This window comes from Clarias gariepinus, chromosome 3 (genome assembly GCF_024256425.1).
Source record: "Clarias gariepinus isolate MV-2021 ecotype Netherlands chromosome 3, CGAR_prim_01v2, whole genome shotgun sequence".
Classification (NCBI taxonomy): domain Eukaryota; kingdom Metazoa; phylum Chordata; class Actinopteri; order Siluriformes; family Clariidae; genus Clarias; species Clarias gariepinus.
In genome coordinates this window covers 20,429,874-20,443,965 of record NC_071102.1, presented here as the reverse complement: position 1 = coordinate 20,443,965, position 14,092 = coordinate 20,429,874, and the positions used below count along the sequence as shown (strand labels likewise).

Below are 14,092 nucleotides of genomic sequence, written 5' to 3'. Positions count from 1 at the left end.
GGCACCTGAGCAAGGCTCTTAACCCTAACAGTGGCAACCTGGTGGAGCAGGGCCTCGAACCGCCGACCTTCTGATCAGTAACTCGGTGCTTTTAACCCTCTACCTAGAGCCACTACTACCCGCATTAGGTGTTCTGACTCTATACATAATAAACTTCCAAATATAATTTCCGAACATTAACTTCCAAATTATGAGGTCCGCCCATGAAGTTGACGTGTAATGTTATGTTTATCATTTTAATTGTTTACTTGTACCACAGTGTACTAGGAGACGGTATATATATATATATATATAAATAAAACAATAAATATCTTGAATCTTTTACAGTATAAGAGTGCATGTGTGAAAAGTGTGTGACCATGTAGAGTTTTTTTTTTTTTTTTTTCCAGAAGGAAGAGAAACGTAGTCAAGGTAGTCACCCTGCTCAAACATGAACTTGATAAAGGCTCGTTCGTTCGGCTCTTTCCTCTTCTTCCTCTTCCCTGAGGGGTCAGTAGAGTTTTCTTGCCACTTCTTAAGGGCTTCATATAAGGCCTGGAACAAACAAACAAGAATCAGACATTAAAGCCTAATAAACCCCAAGCATGATAAACCTGGGAGATTAGACTCAGAATTAAAGTGTCAAATGTTAAATAAAATCCTAATTACACATTTACAGTATTATTAAAAACCTGCATATAAAGCTATTTTAAAATATTAAAAGTTTGGAAATCAGTGCAATACGCGGTACCTTGCGGGTGATTGCATAGTGTCCTTTGAGGCAATTCAGCGCCCATTTGATATCCTGGCAGCTCAGCATCCTGAAGTCTCCCATCAGCATTTCTGCAGCCTGCATTGCAACCTCTGGGCCGACGCGGTTTAGCTTTGAATAGTCGAAATAGTTTTCTGTTTCCTAAAGAAAAAAAAAAAAAAAAAAGCTTTAATCAATCATCTACGTATTCATAAGCAGTAGCACGTCTCGGCCGCATCCATGCCTCTAGAACACCACGTGTCCTGGGGCTCGGATCAAGCAGACAGCGAGACGCCTAGTCATTCACACCTGGTGTCAAGAACGTGTCGACAGTGACCACTTGTGATTCATTCTTTGTTTCTGCTGGAAAAACAGGCTGTACTACATATTTATCACATCAAACTCCCTCAGAGTTTATTTTCAGAATAAACTCTCCCATGTGTCTTAAAATGAATCCTAAAAATCAATACCTGCGGATACATGGACAATATTTCTTAATCATGATAAAAATCATTCCGGTTAGAGATTCCACCTGGGGTTGCCAGATTACACTGACAAAATCTCTGCAAGGCAGTGTTAAAAACACACCCATACAACTTAAGGGTTTACTTACTAACTGGATCCCACGAAAGAACGTATAAATACCCATCCTAGGTTCTTTTTACCTGAGATGAATAATGATTAGTGCAAGTTTGGTGGAATTTTAAAGAACTGGTATTTTAAATCAGGAACAGAAAGTAAGAGAAGCTTTACAGCAAATCAGGAACATCAAACGTTAGTCTCAATCGGAATAACATTGCAAAACTCTCAGTTGGAACGGCCTGACCTGATCCAGTCCGATTGGAATTTATTTTAAATCAAAATGTAAAATTGGGTCATGTAACAAGTTTCTGGGAACGCGAAACATCTCTCTCCCACCAGTCTTTACATCCATCCACTGGGTCTCTGGCTGATGATGGGCTTACTTATTATCCATCTAATCAATCATAGATGACATTACAATCTTTTAACCGACCACAACACAGAAAGCAGCACTTATTAGGAACCTTTAATTTGGATGACAAAACCAATTCTTTTTTTGTTATATAACCAGCAGCTTCACAGAATCACTTTGTGCATTTCAAAAATGCAATATTCCGATTAAAAGCTTTGTGCATGTAAACACACACCTGATCAGATCCGAGTCAATATAAACAGTTTGGTTGGAATCGGATTGAAGGAATATCATTGCTGCTGTTATGTCCAGTGTAGGAGCTTTAGAGATTGAAAGATCTACGGTGAGATGTACAATATAATACCATTCCACTGTGATGAGCTTTACTGAGAATAAACAGTTATCAGGGCGGTACTGACCGGCACACACACATTCAACAGCGCAAGTTTTCATGTTGTGCAGCAAAACAATTGATTTAAATATTAAAAAAACACAGATGAACTTTGTTGAATGTCAGAACAAGATTGTTTTTGGCTTAGAGTAAGAGCTTTAGGCACCATATGAGATATGATGGGATTTATAACGGTGAGCTCTTCTGAAAAAAAAACCCCAAAAAAACTAAATTATATTGACTATTTGCAAAGGCTTCGTTTAGTTTTTTTTTTTGACGTCACACATTTTTAACTGTTACATGTTAATGTTAAAGTACTTCCTTAAGTCAGATCGGTTCCTGTTCTCACTTACGTTACCGCAGCTGTAAACATCGTTCCCTCACCATCACCACATTTCCTCTCAAAAACACACAGCTTTTCTTTTTTTACTGTGAAATCAGAAGGTATTTCCTGAAGACTATCTGTCTCACAAAATTAACTGAGTGTTTAAAAAAACCTCCTTAAGAAGACTTAAATTCTTATAAATGTTTGCTTGGTTCTCTGTTCTTAAAAAAAACTAATAAATAATTTAATTTATTAGGGCTTGGATCATAAACTAGGTTACACATGTTTATAATCAGAATTTCAGTCATTTAAACTTTTGGGGGGGCAAATTCTATTCAGGTTAAGTCTAACCAGAAAAATTAAGATATCTTTTGTTATTTTTACTGTTATTGGAATATGGGAGTGGCGTCGCAAAAATTTTAAAAATTATTTGGTCTCTGAAAGAACCACTAAGTCCTGAGCTAGTTTTTTTACATGTGTGACCTTTTCCCCCTCCAGTCATGTGTGTATGAAATAATAAAATAAAATCATTGTACTGCCTAGGTTGTGCTGTAAAAAAAATGATGTACAATCCTAAGCTATATATATAGAGCTTAGGATTGTACATCATTTTTACTGTATGTGTGTATATATATATATATATATATATATATATATATATATATATATATATAAAAATGTGTGTATATATACACACACACACACACTGTATATATTTGATTTCATTCTACACAGGGATCTGAATATCGTTCATTTTCTCCTAGGGCTCCTGAAACAAAGATCAGTCCAAATAAACTCTACAAACCTGTGTTTCACTGTCATTCGTCTCGAGGAGTACACTTCTCTGAGTTAATACGGAGTTCGCTTTGCTCAGGTACTCTGGATTCTCCAACAGCATATTGCATATTCTGATTATAAACAATAACAAAGAAAAAAAACAAGACAATCACTATGTAACCAATATAAGGGTGATTTTATTGAGTGTCTAACGGTGCACTGTTAATTTGAAAACAAGTTACTGACAGCATGGAAATGAGCGTTTTATTAATCGCGCATCTAATGCATTTGCACTGACTGAACACAAGACGTTCTAATCTGCCTCTCCAACAATATTAAACAAAAACATAATAATCGAGTGTGAGCAAGTTTTTTTAGAGGCAAATAAAGGCAGTTTAATGTTGAGCCTGTGCCATTAGTTTTGAATGGCCTGATATTCCTGGATCACAGTGTTATAGCGACACACGTTATATATTATGTGGTTTACGGAATATGAACATTAGCACTATAACCGACATTGGCGCTCCATTTCCACTTAAAATCACATCTCAGGTGCAGTGTATAATGTTTTTTTTTTTTAACAAAATTACAGCAGAACCTCAGCATATAAATTTCATTAGTTCTGAGGGCGAGTTCTTAAAGTGAAAATTTCTATTGTGAAACTAACTTTTCCCTTAGGACATAATGTAAACGTAGATAATCCGTTCCAGCAACCCAAAAAAATACTACCAATATTATCGATTTCCAACAATATAATTATATTTTATTATATAAAAACAATAAAAACATTTAGAAAAGATGTGTAAATATGAAATAATTAGAAGTTAGACCGCACTCAAGCTTAATTTATGATCCCTTTCGGCACCGGCTGTTTTTTTTAGCCATGATTACTTTTTTAATTATAAATAATAGCTCCCTTTAGCTCCCTTTTCTTCTTGCCACCGTCCTTGCTAACTATGTGGTGCGGTCGTCACTAAATCCTGCACAAAAAAGCTAAAAAAAAAAAAAAAAACACTGGCTTTCCACTGATGCAACTTAGCCACTTGTCCGGTCACATGCTGAAAGCGGTTCATATGCTGATGCAATTTTCTTACAAAATGTCCATTCTTATATTCGTTTCCCGAAGTTCTGTTGTACTTCATTTATTTTTAAGCTGTGATGAACATATAGTACATTTATTTAAAATAGTAAACTTCAGTTCACAGCTATTTTGAATTAATTTTCTTTTATACAGACAAAAATGTTCACCGTTTTACAAAAATGATCATTCAGACACAAAACGCCATCTTTTCAGTCAGTAAATATCCTCATTTGAAGTTGATCCACAATATTCTGAGAATCAAATCAAAATTAAAAACGTGAAGCCATTATTATAAACAAATTAAATTATTTCCCGGGCGAATCACTACACCGCTACCTGAAAGAGAAACACTTTAGTGTCGATCACAAAGGAAAATATTTGTGCTTACACATTTAAATCCTTCACTTCACTTCTCTCGATCAGTTCCACCACGTACGGCTCTTCGACGTCTGGGAAAAGGTCCACCTGTGACACGTACACATAAGCCAAACAACACGATTTAACACCATAACGTTATACACATGCAGTCTGATATGAACAACTTGTGAACAAACAGGTTGCAGGTGAGATAGTGCAGATCGCTTCCTTATGCAATAAAAAAAATGTCTATGGTAAATATGAGAAAGTATTCAGTAGTGTCGATGCCAAGTCCAATGTGTCAACAAATCTACTCTTTAAAAAGCGAATAAACAGCGCATAGCCACAGGGGAATGTAAATAAGGAAAGATTTACCTCTTTACAGGTAAAACAGACGCCAGAGAGCAGAAGAACGTTTCTTTTTTTAAAAAAACCTGATAAGATCAGCCTTACTGCTGACTGTTTCAAAGCCCTGACAATGGAGACTCCTTGCAGAAACGCAAACAGAAATGATGATGCGTGAAATAGATCTGTGATGTGCCTTGCAAACCTGATTTATGATTAGGTTGTAAAACAATAACAACAGATTAGGTCTAGTTTTCATCCTAATTTTGTTTGCTGTTTATTGACATTTTTGTAAAGTCTTCTGTTAGTGCTTGTGAAAGCCGAAGAAATTTAATGTCAGAAAATGTTTAGGGAACAACGGGAGTGTTTTTGTACACACAATGTATGTTGACCAGCCCTACTGTGGAAAGGAAATTGCTGGCACGACTAATTTGCATGTAGTAACGCCCACAAAACTCCATAAAAGGTAAGGAGCACAGACTGTTTAAAAAAAATGAAACGAACAGCAAACAGCAAAAGTTATTTCAACTCACTTCTATGCCAATAAAACTTTTGATGATGATTATTAAAAATAGATTCGGGGATGTATTGTGATTCTTTTATGTGACCCCTAAAGGCACATGGGTGAGGGAAGGAAAAAAAACAAAAAATTTTTAAAAAAAATTTAAAAAATAGATGAATAAATAGAGACCACGTGCCTCATACTCCAGGCTCGGTCCAAAGATTCTTTCACATATTTTTTCCATCCATGTCCCTTAAGGGGCACCGTAGCAAGTCATATATATCACCACATTTTTAATTTATACATTTGCATTAGAGGTGGTAAAACATTGCAATTCCACTATAATCCTGCAGGTGGTGTGCTCTAAACTATTTACATAGCAAAGTATCCTGTGTGGTAGGAGAAAATTTTTTGATAAGTTTGTTTTTAATTCTAAAAAAAAAAATAAAAATGAAAAAAGTTTTATATTGGATCGAGATATTCATACAATTTTGGATATGGTGATAACATTGTATCAGGAGGTCCCTGCTGATTCTCGTCCCTAGTAATAATAACGACAATTTTATATATATATATATATATATATATATATATATATATATATATATGGAAATAAATCTGTTCATATCCAGCATATGTTACTGGCTATAATATTAATATTGTATTAATTTCAGATTTTAAAATGTATACGAATATCTCTTTGAAACCTGAGTTCTGATGAGAAAAGTGTTCCACTTGACCTTCAGCACTTCTATTAAAACCATGGAGAGAATCAGATCACTGTAAGGCGACTCAAACTGTACAGTCTTATCTATTATTTTTATATAAAGGGTTGTATATTATTATTATATAAAACGATTATTATCATATAATTTAATTCAATTTTATTTGTATAGCGTTTTTAACATTTGACCTTATGGCAAAGCAGCTTTACACAATCAAAAGGATTATTTAAGTTTGTATATAGTAGTTATATATTATTATTATATAAAGAGTTAAATATTATCATTATATAAAGGGTTATATAATATTATTATTATATACAGGATTATATAGTATTATAATTATTACATAAAGGGTAATATTTATATTATATAAAGGGTTATATACTATTATTTTTATTTAAATGATTATACAGTTTTATTATATTATAAAGGATTATATAGTTTTATTATTATATAAAGAGTTATATATTATTATTTTATAAAGGGTTATATAGTATTATTGTATAACAGGCCTGGAGCATAATTTTAATGCTAACTGGACGGTTTACCACTCGTGCGACGAGAGCATTCAGACTGTCCTGCTGAGCCGTTTGTGGATCCGGAGCTGGAGGCTCGGCGACTGTAGAAGGACCAGGCCTCTCGTTCTCAGCGTACAGCGGTATGCGAGCGGGGACAAGTTCAGGAATCTGCTGATGCTGTGGTTGATGCTGCGGGTGCTCCTCAGGCTCCTGCGCTGCGTGTGAGGGCTGAGGCGTGTCCGTGGGCCGTTCCTGGGGGGGAAATGGGACTACGGCCCCGGCGTACCTTTCAGTTCGGTGCGGACTCACCACAGCCACTTTCACACCCAATAACTCCGAGTTAGCCGGGGTGAACAGCGCCGTGCCCTGACCCGCCGGCTGAGTTTTAATGGAAATGTGTTGTCCAACAAATACAACATCTTTAGATGTGGAAGGTACAGCGTTCTGGTCCGTAGTGAAGACACCAATGGCTTGATTTCCTGATGCGGGCTGAGCTACAGAAGTGTGAGGAAAGTGCGAGTCCATGGGGTTCGAGCCCGACGCACACGGCTGGCTTTGGGACGAGCTGCCTCCCCATTGAGCAGCAGGTCGGATCAGTACGCGATGAGGCGGCAACCGAGCCTGGAGCAGAAACAAGAACTTTCTTAGATAAATGACTGAACACACTAAATACATTTAGGACATCCTGAATTTAATAGCCTTGATTATTATTAAACACACACAAACAAAATACAACAAAATTATAAGATCAGATTACGTTCCAGAAAATTTTGATCCGCTACCTCTAAAATGTGCACTTCGCCGTCATCGTCGTCTTCGTCTTTGACTTTGGGCCTGAGCATGTTGAGCTCGTCGTCCGAGTCGTCAGATATAGTTATGTAGGTCCTCCTTCTCGATGTGCTATCTGAGCGGGATCACATAAATAAAAGAACAGGTGATCTTACATTTCAGAGATTCTTCGCTTGAGTGATCCACAGAAACACTAAACTACAATCAATAAAGATTCACTATAAACTACACTTCACTAAAAACGCAGACCAGGTCTGGAGCTCTGTCTGGATGTACCCAGTAAATGTGTTGTACATCACCCATGGGTTTTCGTAGCACTGCTGCAAACACACCGCACATACTGTGTTAATGTCTATTCCGCTGTGCCATTAAGAGCATCCTTACAATCTGCATCTCAGTGTGGTGCAGCCACTGCGCTTTATTTTTGTTCTGACTGTAAAAAGCCCTTCATAGAGTTGAGAAAGCCGACCAACCAATCACGGGCACCCAGCTACCCGCCCTGGAGGACATTTACAAGAAACGCTGACTGCGAAAAGCAAGAGGCACAAAATAATATGTGTTTTACACACACACGCAGTCATAATGTTATAGTAAACAGTATACACGTGCACGGATGTTGATTATACCAGTGAGAGATGGCACTAAGACCCAGCAGGGGCTCGATTGTCTTCACGTGATGCTCTGCATCAAAACAAGAACAAATGCGTGATACATGATACTCGGTACTCATAAACCAAGACTTGTTCATTTTCCAAGTCAAAATTTATTGAAAATCTTTGCTTGTCTTGCAGAACACTTGCAAACTGTGTTACTCGCAATCCAGCATTAAAAACGTTAAAAGCGTTACCACTCGCAAGTGGTAAAGTGCTCGCCCCATCATCCGGAGATCGCTGGTTCGATTCCCAGGTGATGCTGTAACCTGCAGCTGGAGGTCTAGAGAGAGCTGATTGGCCGAGCTCTCTCAGAGGGGAGGGATGAGAGGTACTTTGTGCTCCCACATTAATCACGGCACTACAGCCAATCAGGGGCGTCTGTGAGCTGACGTAAGGGGAAGGAGCGGATATCGCTTTCCTCCGAGTGTGTTACTCCGCCCCCAACGGTGCATGAGCGAGCAGTCCGCAAAGATGCGGTCAGCTGGCATTACAAGGTTCGGAGGAAACACGTGATAGTCTTCGGCCCTCCCGACTGAATGGTAGTAGTAGCCTTAATGTGGGAGCCCCCTAGTGACGGGGAGGAATTGGACACGACTAAATTAGGGAGAAAATCAGGAAAAATCTCTGAATTTTTTTTAAAAAATAAATAATGCAGAACTTATACATGTACAGTCGTGGCCAAAAGTTTTGAAAATTACATAAATATTGGAAAATGAAAAAGTTGCTGCTTAAGTTTTTATAACAGCAATTTGCATATATTCCAGAATGTTATGAAGAGTGATCAGATGAATTGCAGAGTCCTTCTTCGCCATGAAAATTAACTTAATCCCCAAAAAACCCTTCCACTGCATTTCATTGCTGTCATTAAAGGACCTGCTGAGATCATTTCAGTAATCGTCTTGTTAACTCAGGTGAGAATGTTGACAAACACAAGGCTGGAGAGATTATGTCAGGCTGATTGGGTAGAATGGCAGACTTGACATGTTAAAAGGAGGGTGATGCCTGAAAGCATTGTTCTTCCATTGTTAACCATGGTGACCTGCAAAGAAACGTGTGCAGCCATCATTGCGTTGCATAAAAATGGCTTCACAGGCAAGGATATTGTGGCTACTAAGATTGCATCTAAATCAACAATTTATAGGATCATCAAAAACTTCAAGGAAAGAGGTTCAATTCTTGTTAAGAAGGCTTCAAGGCGTCCAAGAAAGTCCAGCAGGCGCCAGGATCGTCTCCTAAAAAAGATTCAGCTGCGGGATCGGAGTGCCACCAGTGCAGAGCTTGCTCAGGAATGGCAGCAGGCAGGTGTGAGCGCATCTGCACGCACAGTGAGGCGAAGACTTTTGGAAGATGGCCTGGTGTCAAGAAGGGCAGCAAAGAAGACACTTCTCTCCAAAAAAAAAAAAAAAAAAAAACATCAGGGACAGATTGATCTTCTGCAGAAAGTATGGTGAATGGACTGCTAAGGACTGGGTCAAAGTTGTATTCTCCGATGAAGCCTCTTTCCGATTGTTTGGGGCATCTGGAAAAAGGCTTGTGCGGAGAAGAAAAGGTGAGCGCTACCATCAGTCCTGCGTCATGCCAACAGTAAAGCATCTTGAGACCATTCATGTGTGGGGTTGCTTCTCATCCAAGGGAGTGGGCTCACTCACAATTTTGCCCAAAAACACAGCCATAAATAAAGAATGGTACCAAAACACCCTCCAACAGCAACTTCTTCCAACAATCCAACAACAGTTTGGTGAAGAACAATGCATTTTCCAGCACGATGGAGCACCGTGCCATAAGGCAAAAGTGATAAATTAAGTTGCTCGGGGACCAAAACGTTGAAATATTGGGTCCATGGCCTGGAAACTCAGTCGAATTGCAGTTGTCCTGAAAAGGAAGGGCAAACACTGCAAATACTGACTCTTTGCATAAATGTCATGTAATTGTCGATAAAAGCCTTTGAAACTTATGAAGTGCTTGTAATTATATTTCAGTACATCACAGAAACAAAGATCTAAAAGCAGTTTAGCAGCAAACTTTGTAAAAACTAATATTTGTGTCATTCTCAAAATTTTTGGCCACGACTGTACATTCTACAGAGACCATAACTCTAATACCCAATGCATCTTCTGTTCGTTATAACACACTGTTATTTGATGTAAACAGGCCACACCTATGCACTTCTGTTTAGAAGCCGACTAAATTTCAGTGTCTCTGTACTTGCACTTTGGAAGAAGACAATCAAGATGAATCTATCAATCTATTGCATGCACATATTATATAATAACCTACTCGACATGTTAAAAGTTATAAAGTTTGACCTGTTGCTTATGGAATGAAAAGAAAATGGTAGCAGTATGACAGTCAGTCCAAAACCAGTGCTCTCACCCTGCACTTGATACAGTGGAGGAAGAGGAGGAGCCTTTCAGTCACCTTTAATCCATTTTAATTGAAGAGCATGACTTACCCATGACAGATCCACACACAGCATGCTGCTTGGCAGAATTACACAACCGCCTTACGGACTTAAATGGAGATTTTTATTTTACGAGTTGATTGTAAATGTGCTGCTGTGTCATCCTTTAAACGCTGGATATGAAGACGAGCACCGTAGCAGGGCTCACACACTGTGTTTAAAAGGAACGAGAATTTAATCCAACACTGCCAGTGATGATGTCATAGTACATTGCTCAACTCATGACCTAATATTTTGCTTAACAATATGCCTTTTGCCCCATAACAGGACACAGGACAACAGGACAGCATTTAAAGGCCCCGTCTCTGTAACACAGGTCTTAGAGCTCGCCCAAAGTCTGTGTTAATGCTACAGCTGAAATAAGACACAAACTGTGTCCTCTCGTACCTAAAATCCTCTTTATAACCAAAACCTCTTCATAACCAAAACCTCTTCTCTGAATGTGTGGTTTTTGACAATTGTCTATTGTCTATTTAAATAAGCTATTGCTGAGCCACGCAGAGGGAGGAGCTCTTCTTATATGAGGTCACAATAGGGAAAATCTAATGATGTTAAAAACCCGCTTAAATAAAAATATTTTTTTTAAAAATGTAAAAAAGCAGAATCCACCCCCCAGGTTCTTTGGTGTGTACAGTACGTGTGTGTTCATTCACACTGAAGAACCAAGTGAACGTCTAAAAATGTCTATCATTAAAATGAATGTATTTAAAATGACTTTATCGCACGAGAGGGAGTGCTGTTGTGCTTAGAACCACATCACAGCCGTGCTGACATCCAGCGAAACAGGCAAGATATGATGTCACCAAGAACTAAGGAAGGTAGAAGGCACTGCTAAAGGTTTTTTTAGGAATGTTGGATCACTGATCAGGGAAGGAAGCAAGTAAATTTTTTTGGACTGGAAAGTCAGCTTTAAAGGGCCAGCAAATGGATGAAGAGAGAGATCTATGTGAAGCAACATAGAAGAAGATGATTGGCGCTTTTTGACCTTTTGTGCTTGGTACACAATTGTTAATATCTGAGGCTGAAGGTCTGATCACCGGTCACGACAGATCAAATAAAAAAAAAAAAAAAAGCTGATTCTGCTCATTGGCTGATTAACCGGTTCATCTCTATTAGAAATCTAATAATTTGTTTTAAATTAATCGATTTTGGAGTCAGTGCGGCAATACTTGATTTTTTTTAAGCTACTTATTAGTTATTTTTGTTTATTATTCTTATCATTCTGTTTTGATACTGGGGGCTCAGTGGTAGATTTTGTGCCTGCCATGAGGAAGGCCCGAGTTTGATTCCCACCAAATGCCAAAAACCCAGTCACTGGATGCAGTGCAGGTCCCAGGCCCGGATAAAACTGCATCAGGAACGAGATCTGGAGTAAAACCTGTGCCAAGTTGTGTGTGTGTGTGTGTGTGTGTGTGTGTGTGTGTGTGTGTGTGTGTGTGTGTGCGCAGATCAGACGATCAGCTAAAAGACTAACAAGAATGTTGTTAACATTCTACATTATGTTCACTCGCCCTCACTCACTCATTTTCTTTACCGCTTTATCCTGTATTCAGGGTCGCAGGGGGTCTGGAGCCTAGCCCAGGGGGCTTAGGGCAGAGTTCCAATCCATCACAGGGCTCTCACACACACACAGACACAGACACACACACACTACAGGGAATGCCATTTGGGAAAACCATTTAACCAAATCTGCATGTCTTTCGACTTTAGGAGGAAACACACCAAGCACATGGGGAGAGCAAACTCGACCCCTCGATCCCGGAAGTGCGAAACCACAATGCAGGCTTTTAAAGTAAGGAAAAAGCTACCTTTTTTGTGTGTGTGTTTCAGAGAATCGAGATCTCAGGTCCCGTAATGATTTACATTTTAGCAAGAATCGTGCAGCACTCACTATAAGTGCGTTTAATCGCGCAGACCTCTGGACTGACTAGCCCGTGATGGATGTACAACTCGACAGAGACACTACAGAGTGTGATCTGCGGTCAGAGACCGGACGTGGCACCGACCTTGGCTGCGTGGTGCGCTGAAGCTGCCCAGGTGTATGACGTCATCATCACTGGTGTTATCAGCCATGGTAAGACCTCCAGCCAGACTCCCTGAGTCTCCCACCGTCTCGCTCTCCGCTGCACACTAACACCCATGCACACACACACTGGGCCCTGAAATCAGAGGGGCATCACCCTGTGGAGAGACAGACACAGAGAGAGAGAGAGAGAGAGAGAGAGAGAGAGAAAGAGAGAGACACACACACACACACACACACAACTGAAATGAGATCATTTACCTTATCATAAGACTATTGATCTAAGTGCTTTTTAGGAAAATCTGATTCAAGACATGCAACCTCACTCTCTCACTCTCTCTCAGACTTTTAGTTTAGTTAGTTAGTCACTAGTTATCATCTAGTTAACTAAACTAAACCTAAACTAAATGTAAACAACGACAAACAAAGTCTGACAAGCACAAGGTTTAACATCATCTTATCTCCTGGAACTCAAATCACCACGTAAACACACACACACACACACACACACACACACAAACACACCGAACTTAGCTAGCATTTGCAGCGTGCTAGCTCTCTAACACATTAGCCTTTTAGCCAAGTCAACAGAGGAAATAAAGTGCACACACACACCCCCACAGATTAACTCTTCATCTTCATCATCACATGGAAACAATCCGACAGATTTAACTCGAGTTCAGTAAGAGGATTAGTTTTAAACCCCTACCTCTGGTTTATATCGTCACAGGCTTTACCGGATATGGAAACAAACGGTCAAAACAAGCCAGGTGACGTCATCCGCATGAGACGGCGTCCCGGGGCTGGTGGAGCATGCTGGGAAATGTAGTCAGTAGTGGGAGGTTTGTGGAGGCGCGCGCCTGAGGGGCCTGTAGATGTCGCTGTCTTGCTGATTTGGTTTTTTATAAGGTTTTGTTGAGCAAAATGACTGAAAAGAGAAACACTCACTCACTCACTGATCCCCTGAACCACTTTATCCTGTGTAGTCTAATCCCAGGAGACCTGGTCAGGGTGCCAATCCATTATAAGGCACACACACACACACACACACACATACATTTTCAGATGATACAGGAAACACACCTATCGTCTGATCTTTGGAAATTTAAACAACATTTCCAAATTCTATTTTTTAAAAGAGTAGGCTATGCAGGCTAAATAAATTGTAATTTAATCAAACAATCAATGCCAATGAGGCATTAATTGCTTACTTAAATATTCATGCATTTGCTCACACACAAACACACACACTTGTTAAAAATTCACATTTTATACCGTACCGGTCAAAAGTTGGACACACTTTCTAATTCAACATTTTTTACTTTTTTGTTGTTGTTTGTTTGTTTTATGTTTAGTGATTTCAAAACTGTGAAATAACACACATGGCATTCTGTAATTAAATAACAACAACAACACGCACAGTCAGTTGTTATTTTAAGATATAAAGCTCAGTTGTTCTGGATCAGTTCCTACAAGAACAG

General features: G+C 39.0%; 1 protein-coding gene across 2 annotated transcripts in view; it reads right to left on the bottom strand.

Moving 5' to 3' along the window:
- rnf216 (ring finger protein 216) overlaps window positions 1-13,383 on the bottom strand; it is a 34,454-nt gene extending 21,071 nt beyond the window's left edge. Inside the window, exons 1-8 of one of the 2 annotated variants that reach the window (XM_053492031.1) lie at window positions 13,321-13,383; window positions 12,595-12,769; window positions 7,468-7,589; window positions 6,716-7,306; window positions 4,627-4,703; window positions 3,186-3,288; window positions 731-892; window positions 420-534 (exon numbers count right to left, since the gene is read on the bottom strand). In XM_053492031.1, coding sequence (XP_053348006.1) covers window positions 420-534; window positions 731-892; window positions 3,186-3,288; window positions 4,627-4,703; window positions 6,716-7,306; window positions 7,468-7,589; window positions 12,595-12,661 — 1,237 coding nt within the window. In that variant the 5' untranslated portion in view covers window positions 12,662-12,769; window positions 13,321-13,383. Of the gene's footprint in view, window positions 1-419; window positions 535-730; window positions 893-3,185; window positions 3,289-4,626; window positions 4,704-6,715; window positions 7,307-7,467; window positions 7,590-12,594; window positions 12,770-13,226 lie in introns of both variants that reach the window. The other variant, XM_053492032.1, reaches the window with a different exon arrangement.
- Between the last annotated feature and the right edge of the window lie 709 nt (window positions 13,384-14,092).